This window comes from Solea senegalensis, linkage group LG10, assembly GCF_019176455.1.
Source record: "Solea senegalensis isolate Sse05_10M linkage group LG10, IFAPA_SoseM_1, whole genome shotgun sequence".
NCBI classification, from domain to species: Eukaryota; Metazoa; Chordata; class Actinopteri; order Pleuronectiformes; family Soleidae; genus Solea; species Solea senegalensis.
This window is the reverse complement of record NC_058030.1, coordinates 5,820,485-5,845,704: the sequence shown is the minus strand read 5'-3', so window position 1 is coordinate 5,845,704 and position 25,220 is coordinate 5,820,485. Positions and strand designations below refer to the sequence as shown.

Here is a 25,220-nt window from a genome sequence, read left to right as displayed (position 1 = left end):
GGTTTTCCCTTGTTTTTTATCCTTGAGGATCAAACAAACATTACATTCTCAGCCATGTACACAGTGATGTTCACAATGAAAAAGGCCATCCCAACACATTTCAATGCAATATCACAACACGACAATACAAGCCCCAGTTTTATATTCACAACAATGAGCCATAATGAGAGAATTAGAAAAAACTTCAACCTCAGAAACACAAGTGCTGAAATCATGAATCCACTTTTTATCAGTTATCAGTTTCAATTATCCAACACACAAATAATGTAAATAGATCAACACTCCATGATTAAATAATAACATGGTTCTCAAACTGTGGTAATATAATTGAATTTTATTAATCCCCTTAGGAGCAGTGAGCTGCCACACTGATTAGAACCCGGGGAGCATTGGGGGTTGGGTACCTTGCACCGGGGTACCCCAGCCCTTATTGGCTGGGTGGGCATTTGAACCGGCTACCCCGCGGTTACAAGTCAAGTTCCCTGTCCACTTGGCCATGGGCTGTCAATTCAGTATGTGTACCACCAGTGGTACGTGAGCTTCCTCTGGTGGTATTTGGAGGAAAATCAGAAATACTGTTCTACTGTATACAGTGGAGCTGAGGACTTTTGACTTTAGATGAAACAAATAACAAAAAAAGAATAATATAATAACCTTATCTCTGGTTCCATCTTAATCTAATTATACTTGGTGATAATAGTAATGGTAGTACTTGGGTATAAAAAGTTGGAGAACCACTGAAATAATATATACTACTTTGTCAAAAATAAAGAAAATTCAACTAAATATCTGGGTTTTTTAGAATATGGCTTGTATGATAAAAGTTTGGAAAATTCACTCCACTATTTTTATTTATTATTATAGTTGTCTATTTTTAAATGAATAGTGTTTGTTGTACTTCCTTACATTTGCATTCTAACACAAAAACAGGGTGTTTCACTGAACTGAGCCCAGCTGGGAATCCACCCATGCGATGACGTCACGGCGCTCTGACAAGCTGGTGGTGCCGGAAGAAAAGATGGCGGATCATGAGGAGCAGCTATCCGAGGAGGAAAAGGTAAAATGCTCATTAAATTGCAGGTTTAATCCAACACCCAGGCGAGGACGTTGGCGCTCACATTTTGGTTTGCACTCGAACCCGTGTCTCGCTATGTGCCGGCGTCGTTTTTTAATTTTACAGACAAGAAAAGGCCTCGGCACAACCGCTGCTGCTTCTGCTTCTATTATTTTTAGCTCAACTTCCGCTCGTTTGCGAATCTCAAACGGAGGCTCCTTGTACGGTCCTGACTCAAAATAGGATCCGTGTACATATTATAAATTCGCTCACACTTACCACCAGTGTCCTTTTACTTCGGTGGACATGTCCTTTCAGTTCCTTGTTCATGACTGCATGTGTTATGGAAGTTTTCATACGCCAAAGATCGATAGCTAGTAAATGTAGCATAGCCGCAGCTTGCTAACATAGCCAGACCTGCTAACACGCCCTTTTCGCTCTTTAATAGCCCCATTTCCCCTGTAGGCATTAGTCAAAGACTGCCAGTGGATATTATTTTTTAATTAGACGAACCAGAGCAACCAACCTGAAGTAAACAAGGTTTCCCACTCACTAAAAATAAGTGGGAACTTTATGAGCTACAGCTGATCAACGACCCAATATGTAACACTACACTCAGGAGTTATAGTTAAGAAAGTGTCTCACAGTAATGTCACTTCACAATGTTATTAGTTGGCAACTTTTATTTGCTTTGCATGTTTTAGTTTCTGCTAAGTTTTGTCTATTTTGGAGAATGCACAGAAAGCTTATAGTCGAGCTATTATAACTTAGACTTGTCAGTGTTGGTTAGGGTTTGTAATAATTAGTTTCATGAGCTCCAATAATGTACCAAAACTGTTAAAGGCACCCGGTGTCAATCCACTCTCCAGGTCTTGCAAAGTTAACAATTGCTTTAAAAAACCTGGAGACATTATTGTAACACCACCCAAAATGTAGTGATTTCTTCCCAGGGCCACAACCCACACCCATTGCATCAAATTCAACCCTTTACTTTTTGAGTTACACTGCTCACAACCAGGCAAACAATCCATCCAAAAACAATAAAACTTAAGCTCAGTTTCCCAGATTGTCGATACTAGTGATGGCATTATACCACTTTTTCTTGTCTGATGCCAATATCACAAACTTAAATATGTGCCGATATCAGTTTGGTACAGTCTGTTTATAACTTTTATACTAGGAAGCTGTTAACACATTTGTGCTTCATGCCATTCAAAAAACACATTTCTTCAGCTGTATAACAAATATTCTTTTCCCATATACAAGAAATAAAAATCCCACAACATGACACAGCTAAAATGCTGTTGCTGCAGATTTTTATATACATTTTTACCAGCCATGCATAGTAAAGCATAGTAAAGCATATATATGTGTATATATATATATGTATATGTAGGACTTTTGGATTGTATCGCATTTTACGTTTGTATCTGTTTGACATTTGACATCCGAGCCAGTGATTTTGACCAGTAGGGGACTGATAAAATCTAATTGGCCATAACTTACTCTGTAGAAAATATCAGCAAACCATATCCCTAACTTGATAAGATATGATTCTTAAAAACAGACAAACCTATTCTCCTTGTGGTAGAATGTGGTAACATTTTGTAAATAAAATAACCCAGCATTTAAATGCTTAAGTAGCTGGTAAATGAATTTCTTAGTGTGTGTACATGTACACAAATAACATGTGTACTTGTTGTGTCTGTTATAGTTTTACAGTCTTGTCACACTTGTTAATATCGCTTTAAAACCATTATGCGCATTCTTCCTCATTAATGTGTCACTGTGCGTTATGTAATACACTAGTCACAGATTGAACAGCATCTGGTTTTGTTTTTGTAAACTTCGACATCGGTGTGAGTCAGAAGTTTTTTAGAGCGAGTGCAGCTCATTGACCCGTGGGTGTGACTGCATCATGTTCATCAACACACAGGCACCAGCTGTTAGCGAAACATTTCATTACAGGCCTCGGGGGTGTGGGTCACTGTGGTCACCATGCAATATTCTATTGTACAAGCTGCACCTTGTATAATGATTTCAGACTTGTGAAACAGTGGTGAAATGGTTTACTGTAGCTGTCGGTGCTGTGAATAGGATGGAACTTTCTTCCAACTCTTCTCGGGAAGCTGCTTTTACTGGGTTGACCAGTTTGATTCAATAGAACTGAAAGAATGGCTTCTGGTGATAAGCCAGACAGACTGCCATTATCAAACATTATTTTATCTGATGGAAACTGTTCTTTTTATGTCTTTATGATTGGCGTAAGATTAAATGGTTACGCTATACAGTCGTTTGGTGCGAACATTGCAGTTGTGTTTTTTTGTACACATAAGGCAGTCTCTCTTGTGTATTTGCTTAAACCTATCAGCCATCTGCTCTGGCCCCTCGGCCTGTTCTATGGAGCACAGAGGAAATGTGCAAAGGGGATGACATGAGTGCTTTTATCTCCCCAGCATAGTAACCACTGTTAATAGTTTCCAATATTCACTCAAAAATGTGATTATCTCACTTCACTAGCCAGGTGTGATGAATGGGGTTATTCAATCAGAGAGCAGTAGATAGGAAGCCAAGCCTCAGTCAGAATATTTCATCACACAGCTGATGGTGTTTCTCCACACTGAGTGACAAATCTGCAAACAAGCTTTTGTGGGAATTCTAACTCTCATCTGATATGATCTGACTGTGACGACTGTTTGATCTATTTTTAAAGAAGCAGCTGGAAGACATTCCCATAGGTAGCCCTAGAAAAGGTAACCACGTCTAATTTTTCAATAGTAAGGCTGCGTCTGTGTCGAAATACAAAATATCTTTGCGCTTCTTTCTGGGAAACACTTCCTGAATGTGTCCCAAAGGAGTGGGGGATTTCTGGCCTGCTGCTGTTGTCATTGTCCACATACACCACTTAATGAATCTTAAAAAGTACAAAAAAAATCCCTATTTGGGAATTGCTGAGTAGCTTATTCCACTTTTAAACGATTAAACATCAAGACAAGTCTCAGAGAAATGCGTGCAGTCTTTTAAAACCATTTGGGCGCTTGCCTGGCAGTTTCCTGATTACTGCAAAGGAACCACACAAGTATTACAGGAAACTCTCATTACTCAATGTGGTTGCTGTTGTTTCTCTCATCACTAATTATGTGTCTGTTCAGGTAACAGAACGAAAAACAGAGCACTGTCACTTCTTTTCTTGATTTATCTCATTAGGAAAACACCTGAAATTGTGGTTTCAAAGAGACAATTTTTTTGTACAGTGGTTTGACAGTTATTTATATTTCTGTGAAGTGGTTTACATGTGAGAGGGGAAGTAAGATGATATATTTAGTATTAATCTTTTACAGGTTTTATCCTTGTCATATCTAATCATAGTCAAGATGGATGTCTTCAGTTATAGAGGTTATCTCTAAATTCACCATAATTCTACTTTTAATATTTTACCATACGGTTAAAAATGTCATGCATTTTCTTTAACCGTTATTATTATTATTATTATTATTAGTTGTACATTTGCAGCAAATAAGGTATGTGCGCTCATTTTCATGTTCTCCTTGGGATTAGGTTCATTGGAGATTCTAAATTGACCATAGGTAACCTACCTACCCAACCTACCTGTCAACTGGAATCGGCTCCAGCTCCCTCCTGCGATCCTGAAATGAAACAACCTCTCACTAAACTTTATCAGCAGTCATTGGAAACCCACGTACACTAAGGTCGGCTTCTGAATAGCTGTATTAAACCATAGTTTAGTGTAAAGTGTAAACTTTGTTGCATCTCCCTTTTAACTGAAGAATGTGAAGAGAGAAGAGCTCTGTCTATGTGCCTGCAGTAGTGCCAGTGACACTCAACTCTTTGCTAGAATGCCATGCACTGAAGTGCCCAAATACAGGCAGTTATAAATTAAATACTAAATAAACTTTCTAGATCGGTAATCACATTTTGGAAGTGTTGTTTCAATCATGATTAGAAACTTGTTGACTTGTAAAGACTGGTGGCTTTTCACCATGGTGTCTCTACAGGGGAGGCTGTAATGCAAGCCAGTAATATTCCCTACATTCCATAGCTGCCTGCTTGTGGTAAAGTGACACTACTTTTATAGGTGCAGCATAAGGAGAAGTAATTGGGCAGGTTGAATGTGACAAGTGAGGACATTGGAAGAAGACAAGGCAGCATTATTTAGATTCAGTAGTGGAGTGAGAGAACATCTAAAACTGAGTTTGATTCCTGTCAAAATACACACAGTATATTAACACATCTTAGTTGTTTCCACTGTATACCTTGTAATGGTTATGTGTTATATTAGTGAACTTAAACAATGCTGGAACACAGTGCAATGCTCAAGCTACAACTCTCGGTGCAACATGTATTTTTAAACTAGAAATTTTATATTCAACATACATGCGTTTGCCTTTATCATTTCCTCATTTTTCTTTGGAATTGACTAGTTGCCACCGCCTGTTTTTAATTAGCAGAAGAATAATTCCTACTATAACCTATGGTTGTTGACTATCCGCAGGCCATCACCCAACACCCAATATTTGTACACATCAGACTGAGTTCCCTCTAAACTCTGCCCTGTCTTTGGTATAGAATCCCCAGCGTCTTTATCTGGGCTATTGTAATGGAGGACTGCCAAGAAATTGGATCATAATTGCAGAGAGACATTTTTATGTTTTATCATAATTTAATTCATCTGGCTTGGCGTGATAAGACAGCATTAATGCCAGGATTAGGATATGTGTGGTTTCAGTGTCACTGGGTGTAGTTTGGGGTAAAGAAAGGGTGCTGGGACAGCACGATGGGGGGGTTATTGGGTAATATGAGGCTGAATATACAGTGAGAAAAGACCAGCTGGTGGCAGGCTAAAAGAGCACCAAGACATGAGGTGGAGCCAATGTCCTTTAACCCATCAATTCACCAAGCCAATGCTGATGTTTAATTATCCGATATTGATTCACTAAATCAGTCTTATAATATATGCCATTTCCTGTAACCTCTGCACAAATCTTGCGAGACTATCAGAGTCATGCAAGGTTTGACTGTCTCTTATGACTGCTTTGGTGAAGCCAATATTGGAGTCTGCAGGTTTATTCATTGCTTTGCCATCTATGAACCATAAATACTTGTACACACTGCTTTTCACATGCATTGGTGTCGTGATTGTTGCTCAGGAGGATGATTTAATTTCTCTGTGCCCCCAATATTAATTGATTTTACTAAATTTTGTGTCTTCTTATCATTAAAGATAGAACTTTTAAACCTTTTGGCAAAACCTGAAACATCACAAATTTGTGGAGGCAGAGGGTTTGGTATTGAAGCAAGTAGCAGAAGTGCTCATTTGGCAATACTTCCTGTCTTCATATGGTTTGGCAGCACCAAAATGTTAGGTTTCATTCCTGTAGTGTCAGGACAAGCACAATGTAGGCTGCTCTTCTGCTGCATTAGTGGAACTGGTTTCATGTACTTAGGGGAACAGGAAGTAGCTTGCTTTTAACAGTCTGTACTTCACTCATAATCTACTGATGGAGTCTATATCTGCTCTTATTAGTGATTCATTTCACCCACATCTACCCTTGGCTTCTTCTCTCCTGAGTCCCCATGCACCTTTAAAACAGTCTCCGACTTCATCACTCCATTTTCATTTAAAATGCATAGGTTCTGCTCTGACTGATGTGTTTTAGAGCTGAAAATGAGTAAGTTTGAAAACACTGCTGTCTCTGTTTTAGTGTGAAAACTCTGGGACAGTGCTGTAGCTTTTAGTTTGGACGGGCAGAAAAAGAGAATGGCCAAAACTCAAGCTGTGAACAAAAAAGCTCCATGAACAATGGATTTCAGTTTCACCTTGGCATTGGTGTAGCAATGGTAACAGAAATCCTTGTTCTTACTTTTCATCCTGTTGTTTCTGATTAGTAGTACTTTCTGAGACCAAGCATCTGCAAAGGAGAGAATTAGCTTCCTGTTTACTCTGGCACGCACATGTCCACTGTCTAGTGCCTGAATAGTCATGTAATATGCATTTCCAGTAGAGAATAATGGATGCACCGTGCAAATGCATGCAGTTATTTTCATCACTGTTATTGATTATTTTCTCAGTCATTTGATTAGTTTTGTCCATAGAATGTAGCAAAACGTGAACAATCTGCCTCTACAATTCAACAGTGATTAATACTGCAGTGATTCTGCTGAACTTGAATGTCATCAATAGACTCAATTGAAACCTGATATGGGCATAGATAGAGTTTAGTTTGGTGTCAGGTGTTTGAACTATTTGAACGGAGCTTAGTGAGGTCAAACAGACGGTTGTTTTCTTTCAAAACTTCAGTCATTGAGGCGTTGTTCAAGGAGACAAAAGAAAAAGGTTACCATGTCACATTTTACTCAGCAACTTTACCACTTGCAGCCTTGGCAGATGTTTGTGCTCTCTAGGTGCTTTCTTTAGTTTATTTTTATTATTTTTAATTGTGCAAATATCTCTTCCCATTATGAAGTCACGAATATACAGTACATGTGCCATGATAGTTATTATACAGAAAATTAGAAAAATACAGATAAACTAGTCTCAGAATCTCCATCTCTGTCTCTCTCTCTCTCACACACACACATACACACACACACTTCTACCCAAGTGTCTCGTTATCTCTCAGCATCTTTCAGTAGCAAGAATCAATCTGCAGCTCTGTGTAAGAGCCCAGGCACTTGTACACACACACACACACACTGCTTGTCAGGGCCCGGGGGACAGACACATACACACAGAACATCTTTCCTTGATATAAGAGCGTGTGACACTGGGGGGGAACCTGGCTGAACCACTGAACCCTGAAAGAGATAAAGAGATGTGGAGAGATACAGCGTGTGTGTGTGTGTGTGTGTGTGTGTATTGGCATCTTCAGCATGTTTTTATGTCCTTATACGGTCGTGAGCCATCCGTGGGAAGGAGGGGCCGGCTATCTTGCTGTCAGTTTGACATGTGACCTGAAAACAGGAAGTGTTGTGGTGCAGAAGAGAAGTGAGGAAGGGGAAAATGACTGCTGTAGACTTAAAAACGCCTGACTGCCTCACTCCTCCCTCTGAACCAGTGAGAACAGTAACATAACACCCTCTGTTGGCCATGTATATGCTGTACATTCAATATTTACATTATGAATCGCTGGCATGGGCACAGCTGACTAAGCAGACCAAATGATAGCAAATTCTTATCATAAAAAACACTTTGTGCTGTCAAAAATGTTTAAACGATAGGACTGTTGCAAGTTTTCATGACATGGGAATTGTGTCTAAACACTGAAAGTGTAACAAAGTCTGAGCTATAATTTGTTATATATAAAGAATGTTTGAGATATTGTCACGTAGGCCTACAATGGTTAATCATTTATTAATGGACTTTTCTGTTTTATTTGCTCCATAGAACAAAGGAAACATTAAAACTGAATAATTTTGGTTTGTGGACAAAACAATTCAACATTTTTCAACATTTCATGAACCAAACAAATAATTGTGTAATCGAGAAAACACTAGTTTGTATTTGATGAGTGACATCTCGTCTTAATCCCTGTTTTGTGTCTTTGCAGGTACGCATAGCCGCTAATTTTGTCATCCACGCCCCACCAGGAGAGTTCAATGAAGTTTTCAATGGTGAGTCCTGTGTGTTAATCTTTTCAATCAGTTTCTAGCCAACATGTCAAAAACTGTCTGAGGCTCTTTATTTTTGCGAAATTTAACTTCTATTCACAATTTAGACTCAAGTTTTTATATAATATAAAAGTACCAGAAAAAAAGACACTATTGGGTACTCAAAAAATACCCACAATTGATTCAAATCTAAATAGTTGCCAACCCTTGTGCTAGCTGTTTTAGTCATTCTTAATCTATGTAAAAACTATTAGACTCAAAATTGGAACAATTCCAAAAGAGGCAGACAACAAATTTGTGTGTCGTTCCCTCCCCCAAGTCCCGCCCCTCCCCCTTAACTGAGGCAAGTGCACAAAAAGTACAGAAAAACAGAGTTTTCTGCAAGGGGGCGCTGTCACTGCAGTGGATGTGTCCTTGCTGCTGAGACTGATGACAAAAGAACTTGGCACACAAGTAAATCTACCACACATTGAGTTGATTACGTAAATAATGCAGAATTCCAGACATAATGAAGATTTTGGTTTCATTTTATGTAAAAAAAATATATATAATTTTTGCAATTAAATCTTATAATTAAATCCTTTTTTGCAAACGAGAATACAGGGAAGAATCTGTACTGTGTCTCACTCTCTTTTCCCCAGTGAGCTGAACACTGTGACCCAGATACAGCAATAAAAACTGAAACACATATGGGCTTGTTGAACTGCCGCACCTCTACTACCGTCTACCATAATACATTATTTGTTATTGGCAAAGCATGGGTACGCAGTGTTAATAAACGTAGCAGTATTCACAAAGCTGTGAAACTGACGTTTCAAGTGTTACAGGATCTCATGCCATTGTGGCCACTGAGAGCAAAATGCCGCCGTGACTTTTCAGCCAGATAATAGCAGACCTCGCTGCACAGATGTTGACGGCACACTGTCAAAGCAGCAGCTCTTCAGAGAGTTTGTATATGTGCTTTGGCATTAACAAAGCTTCATCCTGCCTTGGAAAACCGTCATCACCTCACAGGAGCGCCAAAGGGCTGTCTCTCTGTCTACTTCTTATCACAGCCCGACACACACATGCACTGCAGAACAACAATCCCCCACTGCCACTTCACCCCCTTTCATGTCTGTGATTTTCTTTACAGCCGTTTCCACTGAGCTAATTTACCATGTCTGCTTTACTCCCTTGACATAAATGCTGCAAATATTGACTGCAGGCAGTTTTGTCATGGTGCTAATCTGATGTGCCTGCCTTCCATCTCCTCTCCTCTTTGTTTCTTTCTCTCCTTCCTTCTCTTCTTAATCACAAACTCACCCTTTTATTTTCTTAGATGTGCGATTGCTGCTCAACAATGACAATCTTCTCAGGGAAGGTGCATCACAGTAAGTTCTACCCTATTTAGCTGTTTTCAGGTTTTGGGAAATTGACCCAGTGTCTTTCTGCATAATGTTGTTATCATTGAAAACATGGCAGCTGGACATCAGTTACATCAATCAATGAGTAAAAGTAGAGAATAATCTCTCTATGTAGAGCATATCAAGATGTGGATTTTGCCTGCTGATTTTTTTTTAATCTGTAAATATGTAAATATTTGGTGATGGGATAAAGCAGTGTATGAGTTGTGTGTAATAGGAATGGGGTAGGTACATATAAGCTTATACTTCTGCCTACTCCTTTTCAAACATGTGACGAGATGTTGCACATGTTTGAAATAAAAAACTAAAAAAAATCTCAAATATCAGCTGATTACTCAGTCTACCTCAATATCCAATATTAAAACACATTACTGACTTGTGGCTGATCAGCGTATTAAAAGGGAAAAACAAGTAATTGGTTGTAGAATTATTCTGCTCAAAGCACAGACATTAATGGGTTATTATGTGTTTTCTGTTTGTCTTTCCAGTGCATTTGCACAGTACAACTTGGACCAGTTTACCCCAGTGAAAGTTGAGGGCTATGAAGAACAGGTACGTTTCCACATCAGTCCCAACCAAAGATGGTGACAGCAACTAACATAAGTGAATGTATTGGATGTTTGAACGACATCTTTGGTCGTAAATCTGCTGATTATTTAGTTTTCTGTTGCTCTTACTCACCACCTCAATCAGCACATTTGCTTTGGACAGTGTATGGTATCGTTTTAGTTCATGTTACAGTTCGCCACTGTTAATTACATGTTCATTTATTTTTTGCTGAACCATGACGTCAGTATATTGTACAGTTTATCCATTTATCACATGATCCTGTGCACGCCAGGGAAAAGCCCCGGCTTAATAGAATGCCATAAAGCCACACTCACACAACAATGTAACCCAGTGTGCTTTATCAATGTTACAATGGTAGAAAGTCGAGAGAAAAACAGAAACATAATAAGCAGCAGTGAAGAGCGACATAGTGGGTGAACAATGTGCTCCTTCTGCTTGTACCAGGGCTGCAACAATAATCGACTGCTATTGTCAACTATTCGGTCAACCTGCCTATCACTAAAACAAGATTTTCCAGCTTCTTAAATGTGAGTTTGTTTAGGGGTTTATTTGCTCCACATGACAAAGAAATCATTAAAAAAATGACATTGATTAATCGAGAAAATAACCATGAGATGAATCAATTATGTAAATAATTGTTAGCCCTGTGCAGTCCTGAATCAGAATGAAAGCACGTTAAGAGGATTTGACAGCAGGATCAGAGCAGCCTCGACTCATCAAACAAAGCTTTATTTTCCTACAGTTGAATTGTTCTCACTGCCTGTGAGCGTCTGTGAAGGTTGAACATGCTGCTGCTGTGTGTTAGCATCAGTAATTATTGCAGTGTCTTATGTAAAGATGTCATCATGTTCCACTGCTCCCAAACAACGGGCTGAAATTCCCCTGTCTCATAATCAGCAGCCTGAGCTCAGTGTTCACGCGGATACCTGTGTTTCTGTCTTTCCATTTTCCTGTTTTTTTTTGTTTTTTTTACCTGTCTGACTCATTGTTTATCTTTTTCCATTTGCGATTCCTTATTCTTCTCTCACCCCTGTCACCTGTCTCACCCTTCTTCTCTCTTAGGTCTTAATCACAGAGCATGGTGACCTTGGAAATGGCCGCGTTCTGGACCCCAAGAACAAGATCTCCTTCAAGTTCGACCACCTGAGGAAAGAGGCCACTGACCCACGGCCCCATGACGTCGAAGGCTCCCTGGAGGGATGGAGGAGCTCAGTGGACTCGGCCGTGCGCGCATATGTCAAGGAGCACTATCCCAGTGGAGTCTGCACCGTATGTCCCAGCTCCATTTATACATGAACTCCATTCATTCATCCATCACTGTTTGATTCTGCAGTAAAATAGCATAAAGTTGTAAATGAACATTGAATAATTGAACGCAAAACACAGAATGTTTGTCTGTAGCTGGATCTCATTTTGTCTTTTATTGACTAGTATCTTTATTGATTTAATAACCCTTTTTAGAATAAACAAAGGGTTAGGGTCATTGCAAGTCATGGCAGCAACAATCAAAAAGTAAACAAACAAGATGGGAATCAAAATGGCCAATATAAGATATCAAAAATGGGTTTGGTGTGTACAGAAATTTACATGAAAAAAAGTGTAGTTCAGTGCCCCACTGGTGCTCAGCCAGTAACTACACATTCTTGATAGAGTTCATTTGTTGATTTTATAATAATCCTCTTTTTTTGTGTGTGTAAACACACACTGTATGCCGTAGAGTAGCCAAGTTGCAGGTTGGTGTGAGATAATTTTGTAGCTGTTAAACGCAAACCACTGGGATTCAGTGTACAGCTGCAAAGTAGAAGTTGAACCAGCACCAAGCAGAACTCTTTGCTCGGGAAATCTGACCTGAGATCTTGTTTCCTTCCGCCCACAGATTTATGGAAAAACCATCGATGGACATCAGACCATCATCGTGTGCATCGAGTGCCATCAGTTTCAACCAAAAAACTTCTGGTATGTTTCAGACAGTCACCTAACAGATCTTTTTACCTCTACATTTTGCACCGTTGTCATTTGAAACCTCTGGTGCGTGTTTCTGCTGCGGCAGCAGAACACTTTGTTTCCGGATTTGTCAGGTAGAATTGTCACTTTTACTTTGGTCTCTTTCAGACCGTGTACAAATTCTAAATCAACTTTTCAAAGAAGTGTTCAAAAGCCCCAATTGTTGTTTGAGGTGTCTAAGAGTGTTCAATGGTATTAGTGTAAGTAGAGCTTAGCTCTGGAGCAGTTGAATGTTGGCCCTCATAACTGTTGCTGAGCTGGTTCTGATCAGGTTAATCTAATTGGATAAGAAATAGCACCAATCCTCTTTGCTGCTGGGTTTCACTGGGCTTATAGGTTTTTGGGTGTAATGATTTCTCACCTTCTATATCCCACTGACACTGTTGTCTCTTTCGGTGACAGTGGCACCTGCAGGGCAAAACTGGGCTAATATTATGGTCTATTGTATATGTATATGCTTGTATATTTATATACTTGTCAGTTTTTGATTCAAGGTTCATTATGTTTACATAATTTGGTTCTTAGAGTCAGCAGTGAAGTGTCCTTAGATTTGGGAAACCATTTAGCCTCAAACCAACATTAGTGTTGTGATCTGATGTTGACGTGAGATTTCTTGCAGAACAATGAGCGAGTAAGCAAGAAAGAGTAAATGACGTGATGCCTGCCTGGAAAATGCAATTCCAAGATCTCTAGCTCACCAAAGAACATTACAAAGACTGACTTGTCCAAGATCCCAAGGACAATCAATTGTCCAGATGCAGAGCGTGCAGCAAATCAATACAAGTGGACGCCATGGGCAAAGCGGCTTTTACAAGTTGCCCTCCTATCTTAAGCCGTGTCACCTATAGCACATTATTACACTCCAACACCTTCTGGCTCTTCTTCTCTCTCTATTCTTGCTGGTGTTGATACACACACGCACTCTGACACTGATAAGTGTAAATCTTTTGGTGACTCTCGCTTATCATAACATAATATGGTCTTTTCAGAACAGACACGATGTTCATTGGTAATCGCATAATAGCAAAAGGAAGTGACGCATTCAGGACAGATTATAACGCTGTCTACTTCTGATAAGACCTTTTGAGACAGATGATAAGACCAGATCTGAATTGGACCTGTGTGGTGTGATATTGTTGTAAGGTGACTCACTAGTTGTGACTAAGGGTAAAAGCACTGGACGCCTATTTCAGGCTGCACTTTACTTGCCTCCCACTTCCAGCCCATTACTGTTTTTAAAAATTCCATTTGATACTGAAATCAATGACAGAGCCTCAGAACCGCAATGGCATGTTTTGGTTAATATTTAGGTTGGCATATACAGCATATATTTTTTATTGTTTTATTTTTTAGTAGTGTTTGTTTTTGTCCAAATGTAAACAATTCCACCCCTGATTCTGTCCTGGGCCTAGTGCCCTCCCATATGATTACAATTGAAAAACAAGGCCTGTAACAGAATGATAATGCTGGGCTGATGGCAGCAACACTGACTGAACTGTGATTAAAATTTGGTTTTCCTCTTCCTCTTCACTCAGGAATGGACGCTGGAGGTCAGAATGGAAATTCACCATCTCCCCCTCCACCACTCAAGTGGCAGGAATCATGAAAATCCAGGTATTTAGTTTAAATATTCCACTGTTTGGAGAGAGACAGGATTATTGTGGTGTCTTTGTTCAGTGAAAAGTTATAAGTGCAGGATTTCTCTGTTTATTCACAACATAGAGAACAAAGACTATGTATTGAACAAAGACTATGTATTGAATGTATTTGAGCAGCGCTTTCGCCAGGAGACATGAAGTGGCAACACGTGACTAGTCAAACTGGAAGGGACTGTTTACTTTAGAGCATCTTAATTTGTTAATTAATGTATCAATATTTACCCTGGCATATTGAGGAGGGATGGCGATATATCACCAAATCTACATTTTGACCAACCCCCATTTGCTACAGTTTATATCGCATGATTTTTAGGTACCAAACAAACTAAACCTCCCATCTTTCAGGTTCATTACTATGAGGATGGAAATGTTCAGCTGGTGAGCCACAAAGAAGTCCAGGAGTCCATGTCGATTTCTGTGAGTATAGCTTCACCTGTGACACCCAAGAAAATGTATTATGCTCAACCCACACAAACCTGGTGCTTCAGTGTAAGCTGGAGCAGTCAGCAAAATCCATTAAGATACCTCATATAACACTAATGGCGTCAAATGTTCTCATTTTAATCCTATTTACATCACTTTTGTCATTAAAACTGTTTTGCCCTGCTGAAATGCCTCTTTTCATGCCTCTTTGCCGTCTTTTAGAACGAGGGTTCTACTGCAAAGGAGTTTGTTAAGATCATGGAGGCTGCAGAGAATGACTATCAGGTTTGTAATTACAAATGTATATTCTCTTTACAATGTGATTTTGGGTCGATGCCTAGTAATTGATACTGATACTTTTAATAGTTTTGTGTGGAAAAAGAATTGTTTCAAACATCTGTCTCCACATGTATCTGAAACTTGGAGTTATCCATTTATTAGATTTTTGAAGGTCAAATAATGAGACATGAAGTTTTACTATTGCCAAAATTTAATCATGAAGTCCTTGACTTTGATACTGTGTGAGGAACTTAGCTTGAGAGGATGAGGAGTCTTTTATTTTTCCCAAAACAATTACAACACATTTTAACAACAAAGTTTATAGGTCTTTAAAGGTCAAATGAGCAGTTTTAAACTGGAACAAAACACAAAATCAACTGTCATTACCTTTTCTCACTGTTTTTCCGTTTTATTCTAAGACGGCCATCAACGAGAATTACCAGACCATGTCGGACACTACCTTCAAAGCCTTACGCCGCCAGCTTCCTGTGACACGCACCAAGGTCGACTGGAACAAGATCCTGAGCTACAAGATTGGCAAGGAGATGCAGAACGCTTAAGCGCAGCAGAGAAGAAAACAGACTACTCCCCAGTCCCCCACCGCCCACCCCCCTCTGAACAACGTTGCATGACTGGATAGTTGTTTCGTCTTTGTACAAAAATTAGAGAACCAGGGACAAAAGAAAGGTTTGGTCTCATAGTCGGATGTCACCTTACACATTGGATGTCTAATTATGCTGGTGTCCTTATTTTGTTTTATACAGACACTGTTAACTCCTCTGTATATTAAATCTATGACGAAAATCATGTTTTGGGAAAATATTACTTGAGGAAATATTACGAGACATAGGAAATGGGGTGGACACTTGTATGCAAAACACCACTTAAAATACTGTATCATGTGTGCAATATTTATTGTGCCAGTGAGACCATACCTTTTTATTTGACCTGCTAAAATTCTGATTAAATTTGCAATCATGGTGATGATTTTTGAGGGAGATATGTGTCTGCTTTACCTTAAGAGCTCAGTTATTATGGCTGAAAAGGACGACTCCTTTCGCAAATAATGTCCAATACGGTCAACAAAAAAACAAATGTTTGTGTTAATTGACAGGTAAATCTGGCACAAGCAAAGTCACCACTGTCAGCTACTCGATTTTCTTGTTCCTTCATTTTGGTACTTCCTCCTCGTTTGTCCTGTATGTGAGAGCTCCAGCTCGCAGTGCTCCTGGCTACATTGCCTTTTTAACTCGTCATCTTCGGAACTCTCACTCAGCACAAGGAGTTCTGTGACCATTTAACAAGCTTAATTAACAAAGTCATTGGTCGCTAAGTCATGTGCATAATGTCCAATTTACAATAAAATCGAAAAGTATCACTTTCTCTTTCAGTGCTTATTTTTATTAAAAAAAAAACAAAACCAGAACCTGTCTGTATTATATAACAAGGCACACTGTAATATATACCTGTATGAAACATCCTGTCTGTCAGTTGGGTGATTTATTTCCATGAGAGTAATTGTAATTCAGTCACAGTTCTGTTGAATTAAATGACAAATTTTCTATTTACTGACTCACTCATAATTTCTCATGCCTATTGATGATTGTGTTACACAAATTAAAAATACCAAGGTGAAACAAAAGACTTTGCAAACCTTACCAGCCTAACCTAACCAAATCAGCCTGTGGCCAAGTGGAAGGGAACTTGGCTTGTAACTGGAAGGTCGCCGCTTCAAGTCCCCACCAGGTCGAAAAGGGCTGGGGTACCCCTGAGCAACCCCCATTGCTCCCTGAGCACTAATCAGTGTGGCAGCCCACTGCTCCTAATTCTAGGATGGGTCAAAATGCAGAGAGTAGTTTCCCTAAGGGGATTAATAAAGTATCTAAAAAAAAATAAAATAAATAAACTTCACATGTGACAGGAATGATTTCATTGCACTCTGTCCCAAAACTCAGCTTCTTTATGATGAATATGTTAAATTGGGCCACACAGAATCCTGAGTCTTGAATGCCACATCCCTTAGATGTGCAGTCTGATTGGGCTAATGCTGGTGGACGACCAAGGGTAAAATGAATTTATCCCATAATGGTGGATATTAAAAAGATTTCAGGAATCCATTTTTTTTAATGGACCAATATTTGAATATAATAATATCTAAATATTTATTTTAGCTAATGATTTTTGGTGGTGTAGCCTTTTTGTGTGTGGCTGAACTCACCTTGTCATACTTGTAAACCAGCGACAGCGACACCGTGCGGCGGGAGAAGCTAACTGTCTAGTTAAGCGAGCAGATGGCTAACTGTTAGCTAAGGCAAACAGACACGTACACACACAACGGCGCGCGTGCACACACACAGGTTTTCACAGCTATCCTTGCAAGGACATCTGCCTTGACTTCAATTTTCCATTCATTTGGACAGCTTTATCCCCAACCTTAACCATAACCAGTTATTGCCTAACCCTAAACTTGACCTAACCACAGTCCACACCATAATCTATACTTTCAGTCAGAGTGTGAGAAATTAGGTTATGTCTCATTAGGACGCGACTGGGACGGTCCTGCTGAGAACTACTGGTCCTGACGAGGTGAGTGTAAGAACAGGTCCTAAAGAGGCAACAGAACGAGTACACACACACAGACACAGTGCGCCGCCGCTGCTGCTGGATACTAGACACATGTTGAACTGCTGTTGGGAGAAATGCTAGCTACGAGTGGGGCTTCAACCGGCTTTCGCACTCACACAAACTGAGGTAAGCTTCTCTTCCACGTGTCGCCTCGGTCGCCTCTTCTCTGCCGCCACTGCCTCCATGTTTACTTAGAAACTTTTGCCCGTAATGTTTTGCAAAAATTACAAGTTTGGGTTAGCTCGAGTTAGCCCCACAGCTAGCAGAGTGAGTGGCTAACTCGTAGCCAGGTTTTAAATGGAAAGTCTTCATGGCTTCATGGAACGTGCGTGGCTAACGTTTAAGTTCACAATAGAGCATCAGTGGCTTATTCTCGGCTCGCACGTATTAACTTTCCTCCTCCAGCACAGTAAAAGCAGCCCAGAGGAGCAGAGCGTTGTATTGTTGTAATAGTGACGTCTATGATGCGCTGCAGGGTTTAACAGTGTCAGCCGTGTGTTACTGGTGTTGTCACTCCATGGCTGTGGTCTTTTTCTAAATCAAGTGGAACATTTCTGTCAGTAAACAGCTAAACGTCAGAGGTCTGCGTCACAAAAACTAAATGGCTTATTAAGTCGGAGTTTTTCAGTGATCCTGGTTTAATTAACCCTTTATACCATGGTTGAACGATTTGGGTAAACTATCTATTTGCATTTTTCCTTTGGACTGACACGTTGCAATTTGAATTCCCACATAAATGTTAGGTCAAGTCTCTGTTCGATATGTATCATGTTAGAATTAGAATCAGAAGTCTTTATTGTCATTGTATGAGCACATATAACGGAATTAAAGGCAGCCACTCTAGGGATGTTCCTAAAAAAACGAGCCACAACACACATATACAAAACATAAAACACGTTTAAAAAGATAATCTATCCCAAATATACAATTAACTTAACTATACTGTAAGTATGTCTCTGAGAAATTAATATTAAGAACATTTAAAGGTGCAAGGTGCAGCTTAATTTAATGGTCTTAGCTTTTTAACAAGGTGGAGCATGAGAAACCATCAAAATATTCCAGGACGAGAATGCACAGATATACCTTGTTTCAAACATTTACGTATTGCATTTTTTATTTGACATAAAACGGAATAGTCAAAAATTTATCAAATCAATTGCTGCCCTTGTGATTTGTTAATAGTGTTGTTTCAACTAACATTTTCAATTAGACAATGATTTATTGTTCATCCCCACCATATGGCTCAGGAAAGCAGTAGCACATAAGTTGCCATGGAGATCAATTCTGCGCATCTATCTGGCTTAGTCACTTTTTTATTACTGTTCATTAAAATACTACAATTCTAAGCTATGAACTAATTATGCCCATAAGCTTATCCTGGTATCATGATAATCATTCATATGAAAAAAAAATTATTGGTCAACTGTAATATATATATATATATATATATATATATATATATATATATATATATATATATATATATATATATATATATATATATATATATATATATGTATATAAAGTAACTCTAATGTATATGTGAACTTAATGAAGAGTGGCTATCTGCTGCTGTGGCCCTTCTTCTTCTTCTTCAGCATAACTTAGAGGTTATGTGGATAACTGTTGCCTGTCTATCATTTTAACTGTGTCTGGTCATTATCCTCTGTCCTCTGGCATCCACAAGGCATTTTCACCCTGAGAACTGCTATTTACTGGATATTTTCTTATTTGTAGGCAATTCTCTGTAAAAACTTAGAGATGGCTGTGTGTGAAAATCCCAGTAGATTAGCAGTTTTTAGTAGAAATACTCAAACCTTTGGCACCAACAGCCATGTTAAGCCTGTCCCACAATAGAGGATAGGATCAGGCCCTTCCGACAATTTTGAGGGCCTTTTTTTGCGTACTCTTGTTTAGAACTAGTACACACCAAGTTGATTCTGTCTTCTCGGACATAATTTCGTTTTCTCAGCACAAAACATCACACAAACGACAGCTAATAACTGATGATGACAGTCCGCCTCCATGTCGTTTATATTCTGGTCACATTAAATTACACACGTTTCTGTGAGATCCCAAATCCCTGGAGTTTCCTCCCTGAATATGTTTGATTAAATGCCAAGTGTGTGGTACTGTATGGAATTAGATTTGTAGATGTGTGTCAATATTTTCAAACAACACTTTCCACGATAAAAAGTTTGTTGTGTCTGTGGTCTCCCATGTTTTTTGAATCAAGTTAGATTTGAAAATCTTCTAGTGTTGGGCAGGCTTCACAATCAAAGTCACTTAAATCACCGTTCATCATTCTGATACTCAGTTTGAACAGCAGGTTGTCTTGACTGTGTCTACATGCCAGAATGCATTACGTTGCATTGCAGCTGTGACTGGCTGATATTTACATTAAGGAATAGTTGAAGAAGTGGCCTGTAAGTGTATAGCAATATCAATGATATGAGGCATCATGAAAAGAGGAAAAAAGTACCCTGATTGATTACACCAAAATATTCCTGTATTTTGCATCCCACATTAGGCTTGGTCTACAAAAAAGTCAGGATGGAATGATCGGACTCGGTCAAGCCTGGTTTTACTCTGATTCTTCATGTGTGAAAAAACTCCTTTTGATCTAAGTGTGACTCAGTTTTCCACTGCTTGTTAGCCTTGTGGACCTTCAGTATCTGCCTCTGCTGGGCATTGAGCTGCAGCTCACTGCTCCTGTTGGCATGATTATGTGTCTTCTTGCAGCCAGTGATGAGTCTCCTGTGACTGTGCTTAGCTGCAGATGGAAGAATGTGCTCTTTCAGCAAGCCAGCTGGCTGGAACCAGAGATGTCAGGAGAGCCTTTAGGCTGCATGAGGACTCTTTAATAGTAGTGTGTGCATGTATGTGCATGTGTTTCATTGACTGAGCAGAGGAAAGTACAGGCGTTGGAGCTGTATGTGTCATGTTTAATGTGGCTTCGCTGTTGCTGCTGACTCTCACCTTGTCACTTCTTGCGCAGAAAGGTGTTAATTTACAGTATGTATGTACACAGCTGCTAACTCTCGAATTGACTATTTGACAGACACCTGACACAGTATATAGCTGCAGTTGGCAGGATCACACAGAGAGTGATAATCCAAAAATTCAACAATGAAATATTTTTCTGTCTTGTGCTCTTTTCATCAGACGAGCACAGACAGAAGCACTTGTTGCGTACTTGAAGAATGAGCAAGGCAATCTGTCCATCTCTGACCCTCTGCTGACATTGACACATGTTTTATTGTCCTCCTATCTTTTCGACTCTTTCCTCTCTTATTATGTTTCTTTACCATGGGCCATTGTTATCTTTGCCCGAGTGGGAATCATTCCACTGAGGGGACCTGAATGCAGAGTAGGTATAGAAGAACAGCCAACAGGAGAGTCTGCTCTTTCTCTTTGAACTGTCTTGTAATATGTCAAAGTCTCCCATTACTTGTATACCTAGTACAAAAGGGCCAGGATTCCTTAAAAATGTTCTTTGATACGTATCAACTATGTTTTTTTGACAAAAACTGCACTCATGTAATTTCTCATGGAGATGACTAAAAAACTAATGAAATATAATATGATTCATCATAGGGGCACACGGTAGTGTAGTGGTTAGCACTCGAACCCCGGTTGGAACAAGGGCCTTTCTGTATGGAGTTTGCATGTTCTCCCCGTGTGTGCGTGGGTTCTCTCCGGGTTCTCCGGCTTCCTCTCACAGTCCAAAAACATGCAATGTGGGGATTAGGTAAATTGGACACCCTGAATTGACCATAGGTGTGAGTGTGAATGTTTGTTTGTCTCTATGTGTGTGGCCCTGTGATGGACTGGCGAGCTGTCCAGGGTGTACCCTGTCTATCGCCCGATGTAGCTGAGATTGGCACAGCACCCCCGCGACCCTCTGGTGGAGGATAAAGCGGTAGATGATGCCTGACTGATGATTCATCATATGCATACTCTTTTTGTAGGTTATTACGCTGCTGGTCTGGCAACCCATGCTGCTTTGAGAGTGTGTGTATTTTTTTGTGTGACCCAGGGAAAAGTGGTCTGGACTCTGGACTCGACATGCCTGATCGTTGCACTTTACTGTCCCTACACACTAGTGCTTCACAGTTGTAAACATAGAAGCAAGGGGAAATGAAATGGAAGCCAGCAAAACTTCTCCCCGAATCTACAGACAATTTAAAGCAAAATGTGATGGGCTGGTTCATGGCAGTGACAGTTTACCCATAACAGTAGACCACACTACACCATAAGCTACATATTTAGTTATGGTGCTGTAAACAGAGCCCAGAGAAGGTGCAGCAATGTCTTTCTCTCTCAGATCATTGATGCACATTATGATTGAAATGCCTTATGGAATTATTTACCAATAAATAATTTTATAATAATAAAATGCCAAAAGAAATCCTCCCCATAATACTGACTTTGGAGTTTCTTTTTTACTGGGTTATTAAAAAAATATTTAATATTTATTACCCTTTATCAGCTTATTGTATACAATTATTATTATTTCTTGCAAAAAATGGTATACAAGGAATATGCAGTACATTACTGAAGTGACAATGGCAATAACAAATGATTATCTTGGTTCATTTTGAATGAATACCGTTTTACTCTGTGTGTGGCATCCTGTAATCCACTCTTCATACTGTCCACGCAACCAGTCAGTGTCCAGAATTACCCACCCAGTGGCAGATAAATGTGGTGGTACACTTTTACAGTGTAACCAAACTTCGAAAATAAAACATACTAAAGTATTTTTTTCACATTCTGGTCATTTATAAACATCATCTGTTCCAGTAGTAAGAATATGTGCTGTGCACATATGTACGTGCATGTGTATTCCGAAGTGGCGTGACAGATTTTCATAACAGGCGATGGAGCATATTTTCATAGTCAGATTAACCATATCAGTACTGCTGATGTGTCATGTTTTCCACTGTGTAATGTTTATTTAGATATTTAGGGTTATCATAATATGACTTTGCTTGGAAATAATGTCAGTGTTACCTCGCACCAGATCAGGTTTAACTACTGACTATCACTTAATAGCCTTACAGGGAAATTACTTTTACTTCCTCTTCCTCTTTAAACAGAATATATTACTGATGTATACTTCCCCATTACCATAAAGTATAGTGATCAATTGAACTTTTAACTCCATCAGATGTTTCTTGTGTTATAACCCTGTCCACATGGAAATGGAAATGATCTTCCCTGTCGTTTTGAAAAAAAGAAAAAAAAGAAATGTGTGTACAGCTCCTCAGAGACCCTGCCTGGGTTGGGGTCAGGGTCGTTGCATGGCTGTACAACAAAAGAAAAAAAAACAACTGTTGCTTTAACAACAGTAGGAGAGAGACAGCATAAGACATGGGGAGGTATATGATTTTATTGCGATTTTAAAGCATTGAATTTCAGCAATAAGCTGTTTGTAATTGCCAAACAATGGTTGGTCCTAGACTGTGGAATAGGCTTCATTATTTTGATGTGTAGCCTCAAAAATTATAATGTCAAAGCACGCAGTAGAATTTATGGATCATTTTGCACTAACATACAACGGTTGCTAGTAGTCCTCAGTGGCCATTTAGCAATGCCGCAGTTTCAGTGATGGCACATAATGTGTCTCACAGTTTTAGTAGAGAAAGTTGGCATGCTGTACGCCTGTATCTGGGTTCAGACATTTTCTGCAGGGCATTATTCCAAGGCTTTATATTCCTCAGAGAATTAATACATGCATCAGAAATGGAAATTAAATCTCTTTGAAGATTGGATTTTTTTTTTTCATCCTTCAGACTTTCAATGCAAACGGATTCCAACACTGAGTCTGGGATGGCATTAATGTCTCTGTATTAAGAACAAGGTAGTTCCACTGCTCTGCAAGCAAAAAATAGTCTGAATAATACACAAACCAGCCTGAAAAAGGTGAAGGAACATTTGTTGTACATGTCCCAGTGCAGTGAGAAAGTAATCTTTTCCATACATTACAGTGAACTGTGTGTTACTGAACTGTTAAGTCCAAATTTTAAAGTATTGGTTTTTAAAAGTCAATGGAGTGTACGGAAACCCTGTGAGTTTGCAGCATGATGTGACTCACACACGCACATTCACCACAAAGCCAGATCAGACTGGTCAGGAACCTTTATTTAGAACCTGCGTACCACTTTGGTAACTCGATCTCAGCCAGAAATGTTTGCCCTACCTTTGACGGTGAACACTGCCCTGCCCTGCACAGAGGAAAAAACTCACGATCGGTTTGTTTTCTGTCCATTTTCTCTCTGCATTCACTCAGCTGTATCCACTGAGATCTTTCACTTTGGAAAGTCTGGCTCACCATGTAGACCTTTGCACCTGGAATAATCCAAAGTGGTCACTTAAAGCAGTTAACTCCCTAATATCTGGCCCATGATGCCAGTGAAAGCTCTGCCCAAGTGAGAGAAAGGTCACAGCTGCTGTGTAGGCACCCTCATTCTATGAAATGTCACAGTACAGAGATGCTGAAGGGAATTCAATTCTGCTTACTAAATCTTTAGTGATTAAAGTAGATAAAGAGTAACTTGGAGACTTGAAGAGATAGTTGAGAGTTTTTTTCTGGTGTGAGGTACTGCTGCATATTTTGTATTTCCATTATGGTATAGTTTGGTTTGGAACAGTAAAGCCCTGGGTCAGACTTGCATTTCGATTGAGAACAATACCCTTAGTTGGTAGGCTGGGTGTGGGCTGTGCCTGATGGCTGTGTTGGTGAGATAAGTAGTGTGTCGTCCTACCAGGCAACAAAAGACAACCTCAAATGCGACACAGCAGACAAAATGGAGGAAATCCAGCTGTTTTTTTCTGTTCGGTTTGTGGAGTCAGTTGACTGCCGTGGGTGGAGCTGGTCTAGCTTCACCTGTACCGTACCATTTTACTCTGGCACCCCAAGAGAAGGGCCAGTTTTTTGGTGCTATTACTAATGGAAACACAAGAAAAGTGTATTGTACCAAACCCAACTGTTCCACTCAGTAGAAACACGGCTATAGTCAGTGCTGACTGCACTGTGTGGGCCCCTGCTTCCAGAACCAGCCAGACACAGGCTAAAAAAACACCAGCGAAAACATGGCTGTCAGTTGGAATACAAGAAAAAACTTTATTTTAAAGTTATGTTTTAAAACTATGTACATATCTCAGAGTAAGAGAGCCTTTTATGACTGGAAACTGAAGTCAATATTGACTTTAGTTTGTGTCTCCTAAGGTAAATCTTAATGTAAGGTTCTAAACCTCACAGCCACAAAATAACACATTTGAACCTTTTGTTGAAGGCTGCAGTGAACCAACAACACCTAAAATACATTATGATAAAACCATGTCACTGTCCTCTGGCTGTTATAAATATTTCAAATCATAGGAACCAGAAGGGTATAGCTTTCCACCAAACTCTGCACAGACAGATACGTTTGTGTTGTTTTGGCAGAGGAGGGGAAATTGTGATTTTCTGATGATGAGTGCATTTTTGCAGGAAGGCTGCTTTTTAATGAAAGCATAACCTGAGTATCTCCACCACATCATAACACTGACATCTGTGTAATGTTT

At 39.5% G+C, this 25,220-nt stretch overlaps 2 protein-coding genes across 4 annotated transcripts in view; both read left to right on the top strand.

Moving 5' to 3' along the window:
• Positions 1-975: 975 nt before the first annotated feature.
• LOC122776296 (F-actin-capping protein subunit alpha-2) lies at positions 976-16,587 on the top strand. Its single transcript, XM_044036750.1, has 10 exons — positions 976-1,057; positions 8,623-8,686; positions 10,005-10,056; positions 10,578-10,641; positions 11,722-11,928; positions 12,536-12,615; positions 14,199-14,277; positions 14,667-14,738; positions 14,967-15,029; positions 15,443-16,587. The coding sequence occupies exons 1-10, from the start codon at positions 1,019-1,021 to the stop codon at positions 15,581-15,583; spliced, it is 861 nt and encodes a 286-aa protein (XP_043892685.1). The 5' UTR covers positions 976-1,018; the 3' UTR covers positions 15,584-16,587.
• Positions 16,588-17,360: 773 nt separating this feature from the next.
• Positions 17,361-25,220, top strand: part of LOC122775971 (suppressor of tumorigenicity 7 protein homolog) — a 47,436-nt gene continuing 39,576 nt past the window's right edge. For 2 of the 3 annotated variants that reach the window (XM_044036250.1, XM_044036242.1), the window contains exon 1: positions 17,652-17,774. The gene's annotated coding sequence lies outside the window, so the exon portion shown is untranslated. Of the gene's footprint in view, positions 17,610-17,651; positions 17,775-25,220 lie in introns of those variants that run through there. The other variant, XM_044036243.1, reaches the window with a different exon arrangement.